Below are 5514 nucleotides of genomic sequence, written 5' to 3'. Positions count from 1 at the left end.
GCCCCCTCCTCTTCTGAGAGTGGGAATAAAGATGCTGCGGCTCACAGAAATACCTTTAATATTTGCAAAGCGTTTTCCAGTTTGGGGAAAAGCACTTTGCAAGTGACCACGCTGGTTATTCGACGCAGGGGAAAAGGAGGGACAGTGGGACATGGAAGGGGATGATGGCCCCGATGTGTTGCACAGCGAGCTGGAAGGGGGATGCTCCCCCAGCCATGCGCGGGAGGGACGGGGCGCAATGAATAGCTTGTATTGAAAAGATGTGGGTTTGGGTTGCTTCAGGCTGCGTTGGTGAATGCTTGCAGCAAAAGGTGAAAGCAATTTTTTTGTTTTCAAGCATTTATTTTTAAATTTAGAATTTTGCCTATTTTTCAAGTAAAATCCCTAAACTCACAGAACAACAAAAGACAAAATGAAAACTGCTTTGACTCCTAGTTTCTTCAAAAAAATTGTTGTTCGAGGCCAGCCCTAACTGAGATTTTTGTTTGATAGTGAAGTGGGCAGCGAGTAGGAGAACAAACCCCTTTCTCAGGTCGAAGCTGTAAGTCCGTCTCATGTTGGCTGCTTTTTAAAATGAGAGGCACATACCCGGGTGCTTGTGGGCTGCAGGGAGACCACGCTGGCAGAGACCGACCAGTGTGATGTGCCCGCTGGATGCTCCCAGATTCTCTGGTCCTCCTTTTTCCTCCAGGTAACTCACCTTGTGATTGAGAGACCGCAGTTTTTCCACTACAAGCCTGGCGACTACGTCTACCTGAACATCCCGGCCATTGCCACCTACGAGTGGCACCCTTTCACCATCAGCAGTGCTCCCGAGCAGCAAGGTGATCGCCGATCCTTCACTCATTTTGCATCACGGGGATGTTTTGCATCACCAGGATGTTGTTTTGCATCACACAAGCCCCATCAGGGCAGCTGGATCCCCTCTGAGGGTCGTGCAAGGAGGTGTCCATGCCCATGGAGCAGAGCAGCATGTGTTCACACATACCTCAACTCACCTGCCTCCACCTCTGCCTGTACATGTGTTATATACAAACATGTGCTTGGGTTATTTCAAGCAAGGCATGGTGACCAAATGGCACCTGAATGCCCTGCCCAGCTCCACGAGTGCCCAAGGTTTGGCATTTGGGCTTCACCCAGCTGTTAGAGCAAACCCAGTCCCCTGCTGCAAGCCTGGGGCTAACGTGAAGGCCGTCAGCAGGGATTGCTGCCGGGTCCCCAGGGCCGGAGCTGTGCCGTACACAGCCTGCAGTGCTGGGGCTGCAGGGCAGTTCCTTACGTAGGATGCCCACCCACTGCTCCACTTCATCCTGCAGAGACCCTCTGGCTGCACATCAGGTCGCTGGGCCAGTGGACCAACAAGCTGTACGAATACTTCCAGCAGCCCGAATCACCCAGCCCAGAGCCGAAACCGCTCAGCAGGAGCCTGAGAGAGAAGAGATGCCGGCGCTGGGCGCAGGTTGGTGCCAATGGGGCTCAACTTTCAGCAAACGCAGAGGTTAGAACTTAAAATGCTGCTGGTTGGCAGCCGTTTGCAAGGAGGGGGTGAGGACTCCCCATTGCACCCCCCGAGCAGGAAGGGTGATGGCTTTGCCAGGCTGAGGACCCCCCAGTGTGCCCATGGGTTCCTCAAGCCGATGTCCTTGTCTGGCATGTGCAGAGGGCTCTGCCGTACGGTCTGTCCCTGGCCAGCTCCAAAAAAGCGAAGAAGTGTCGACAGGTCCAGGATGGATGCTGTCTGCTGAGTGGCTCCCGCCGGGGTCACCCCAGTTTTCAGCACCCATGCTGGGTGCTGGGGGTGGTGGTGGTGCGCCTCCCCTGCAAGGTGCTTGTGCAGCCTTGGAGGATTTCGTGTTCCACCTCTCTGCCGAGGCTGTATGACCCTGATGGATGGGGCATCAGATGCCTGCGAGCATCACTGCCAGTGATGCCTTGGCCTTTGGCTTCCAGGAAGGTCTCTGCAGCAGGGCTGACTTGGAAGTGGGGTCTGTGGCCACCGGCGGGGACGGAGCCGTTCAGCTGATGTCATACAAAGCCACCGGTGCTGCTGCCCCAGGAGAGGAGGACCTGCCAGCAGTGGGGGTGAGCACCATCTCCCACCCTTGCCCAGTGCCACCGAGTCTCCCACGCTCCCTGGGGCGCAAAGGCAGAGCCCCTGGTGCCTGGGGGCGGGGAGGGCGGGTCTCTACTCTCATCAGCACAGCAGCGGCTGGAGGACCAGCCTGGAGAAACAAGGGGAAGCATCACTTCCATCCCAAATGGGCCAAAGCTTGTTGAAAAGCTCTTTTTAAAAGAAACTTCTTAGATGTAAATCGTGGCAATGCCAGGACGCTGAAAGCCATAGTTAGCAGCTTTTATCCCCCAACATGAAAAGCTCTCAGGATATTGATTCTGCCTGGGCTGGAGTCCTTGCAGATAATGAATTTACATGCATCATTTTTCATGAGTTTCTCTCCCTGTCCCTCTTTTGCTCTTATCTGTCCCCTGTTGAGCAGGGGTTCCCCACGCCTGCTCCCACTGCCTGGGCCATCGCGGTCCTTGGAAACCTCTTGTTCACCCCCGAACTTGTGTGGGGATTTAGATAATTGCCTTTTTAATCAATACTCAAACCAACTACGATCTGGATAACATCATCAGGTGACAGGTTCCTGGTGTTGGACGTTGGTGGGATGTCCCGCCAGAAGTGTGGGCACTGCAATGGGCTTGGCTTGAGGGACGTGGCTGGAAGCGGTGTGTGCAGCCCGGATAAACCCAGCTGGAAAAAACCCACCCAAAAACCAAACCTGGGGAACAAGTGGGTTTAGCATTAGCTGTCATGGAGGGCTTAGGGGTGGGGAGGAGGATGGTCACTGCTCTCTTTACCTTGCAGGTCTCCACTGGGCTGGGCGAGACCCATCGGCTCTGCAGCATCAAGGTGAGGGATGCCTCGGTCCTTCCCTGGCTCCGGTGAGCAGGGCTGTGCTCAGCATCCCCAGGGGGGACCCATGCGTGTGCCCGGCCACCCCACACGTGTCCCTGTGCACGGGTGGTCCTGCTGGGGGCTGAGGCAAACCCTGTGCTGCCAAGAGCTTTGCGTTCCTGCCTGGCCCCGGTCTCTGCCTCTGCTCCCATAAGACTCCCATAAAAGACCCCAAATTCTGCCTGGGCTCCATAAGCCTGCAATGCACCTGTGCACTAACCCTGCTCCCATCCGCAGCCTAAAAGTTGTTTTAGCACCCACAGGCTGCTGGATCTCTCCCCATTTCTCATCTCTCCTAGTGCTACATCGATGGCCCCTATGGGACCCCAACACGGAGGATCTTCACCTCGGAGCATGCCGTGCTCATCGGTGCGGGCATCGGCATCACCCCCTTTGCCTCCATTTTGCAGAGCATCATGTACAGGTTGGTGCCGTAGCAGCAGCTCACGCTGTGGTCACGCCAGTAGACCCCCAATACAAGCTCTGACTCTTTTGGGAGTCAGAAGACGTGATGTATGCCATGGTAGACCTGCCCTCCAACACCTCTGCCTGCAGGATGAGCACCATGGGGCAGCACCCATCATGGCTCCTCCTCAATTGTAACCTCATGACTCATAACACATGTCCACGAGACCCATAGCTGCGTCCTCCCTCAGTGTCAGGCTTCCCCCTGGGGATTTCTGCTGCAGGAAACCCCCTGGCAGGAGGTTGGCCATGGGCATGCACCAGAGCTGGTGAGGAACAGGTGCTCAGGGTCTCCCTGCAAAGGTCTGCTGGCGTCTGAGGGGTGCGGGCAGTGGGGCAGGCAGGGGCAGGCAGGGCTCTGTCTGCTCGTGCAGGTACCGCCGGCGAAAGCAGAGCTGCCCTAGCTGCCACTACTCGTGGTGCGAGGACCTGCGGGATGAGGAGATGACGCTCAGGAAGGTAGGAGCAGGCGGAGGGGGACGCGGGACCAAGGTTTGCCCTGGTGACAGGGGCAGGAGGGCTGCAGGATTCTGGGGGTGGAGAGGCCACAAGCATCCCTTCCCAGTCCGGGAGGTCTGGGGAGGTGAGTGGCTGGATTTGGTCCCCATGCTGCCTGCCAGCTCCGAAGCAGAGGCTGCTGTGTCCTTCCAGGTTGACTTCATCTGGATAAACCGAGACCAGAAGCACTTTGAGTGGTTCATCAGCCTGCTAACGAAGCTGGAAATGGAGCAGGCTGAGCAGGAGCCGGGAGGTAAGCAGGAGGCAGGGGCCAGCCAGCGCGGCCCGCTGACCTGGGGATGCCCAGCCCTGTGCTTGGCATTGCCCCCAGGAGAGCCCAACCCGACCCGACGGGGCACGGTGTGGGGCTGGACCTCCCGACTGCAGCCAGGCTCCCCTTGAACACCCAGGGCGGTTTTTGGAGATGCACATGTACATGACATCGGCCCTCAGCAAGAATGACATGAAGGCCATCGGGCTGCAGATGGCCCTGGACCTGCTGGCCGCAAAGGAGCAGAGGGACTCGATCACGGGGCTGCGGACCAGGACCCAGCCCGGCCGCCCGGACTGGAGCAAGGTGAGGGCTGGCCCTGCCCCGCTGCCAAAATCATGGTCATGGGAAGGGAGCCATGTCCCCCGAACCCAGTCTTTTTTGGGGGGACACAACAGGAGAGCCCCATTTCGGAGCGGGAGGATGCACCGGAATATCCAGACCTGGGGAAGCCTCTCCCTCCCGCAAGTGCCGTGGGGGCTCAGGGAGGCTGAGTTGTGCCGAGCAGCAGCTGCCAAAGCAGGCAGGAATCTGGCCATCCCTGGGGCAGGAGCGGGCTGTGCCACCACCTCCTCTTCTCCTTTTGCCTGTGCCCTAGGTGTTTGGGAAGGTGGCGGAGGAGAAGAGAGGGAAAGTCCAAGTCTTCTTCTGTGGCTCGCCGGCACTTGCCAAAGTCATCAGGGCGCACTGTGAGCACTTCGGCTTCCGCTTCTTCAAAGAAAACTTCTAGCCACCAGCCCTTCCCTCCCTGCCTGCCCCTGCCAGCCCTGATGTGGGGTGATGGGCTCCGGTGGCCGGATCCTGCTGCACCGCCCACGTTGGCTCCCGGCTGCTGCTCAGTCAGAGCTGGGGAGGGTGGGATGCACAGCAAGCAAGGGACAGGGAGAGGAATGGGCTGAGCTGGGCCACGGGGCTTTGGGATGGAGGGGACAGGGACTTGGAGCCATTCGGGGTGTCCTGGACCATCTATGCAGGGGTTTTGAGGGGGAAAGGACCAGTGTCCCAGAGCACTTTGGGATGGGGGGGACAGGGTCCTAAAGCACCTTGCAGGGCTTTGGGGCGGAGGGGAGAGGGTCCTGCATCACTTTGCAGAGCTTTGGGATGGAAGGGATGGGGTCCTGCATCACTTTGCAGGGCTTTGGGATGGAGCCCGTTGGGATGGAGAGGACGAGTGTCCTCCATCACCTTGCAGGGCTTTGGTATGGAGGGGACAGGGTCCTGGAGCCCTTTGGGATGGAGGAGATGGGTGTCCCGGAGCACGTTGCAGGGCTCCGGGGTGGCGGGTCCGGCGTCCCGCAGGACCCGGCGGGGCGCTGGGCGG

The 5514-nt window shown here is 58.5% G+C and overlaps 1 protein-coding gene across 1 annotated transcript in view; it reads left to right on the top strand.

Annotated features, from left to right (window-relative positions):
* Positions 1–4923, top strand: part of NOX5 (NADPH oxidase 5) — a 50333-nt gene extending 45410 nt beyond the window's left edge. The window contains exons 10-17 of the mRNA XM_009280473.2: positions 692–824; positions 1317–1459; positions 2870–2914; positions 3259–3383; positions 3799–3883; positions 4076–4175; positions 4333–4499; positions 4792–4923. Of these exons, the coding sequence (XP_009278748.1) occupies positions 692–824; positions 1317–1459; positions 2870–2914; positions 3259–3383; positions 3799–3883; positions 4076–4175; positions 4333–4499; positions 4792–4923 (930 nt within the window). The remainder of the gene's footprint in view (positions 1–691; positions 825–1316; positions 1460–2869; positions 2915–3258; positions 3384–3798; positions 3884–4075; positions 4176–4332; positions 4500–4791) is intronic.
* Positions 4924–5514: the final 591 nt, after the last annotated feature.

The sequence above is a fragment of the Aptenodytes forsteri genome, unplaced genomic scaffold, assembly GCF_000699145.1.
Source record: "Aptenodytes forsteri isolate BGI_AS27 unplaced genomic scaffold, ASM69914v1 Scaffold83, whole genome shotgun sequence".
In the NCBI taxonomy this organism is placed as follows: Eukaryota; Metazoa; Chordata; class Aves; order Sphenisciformes; family Spheniscidae; genus Aptenodytes; species Aptenodytes forsteri.
Note: the sequence above shows the minus strand (reverse complement) of the source record. Positions and strands in the feature narration are given on the sequence as shown.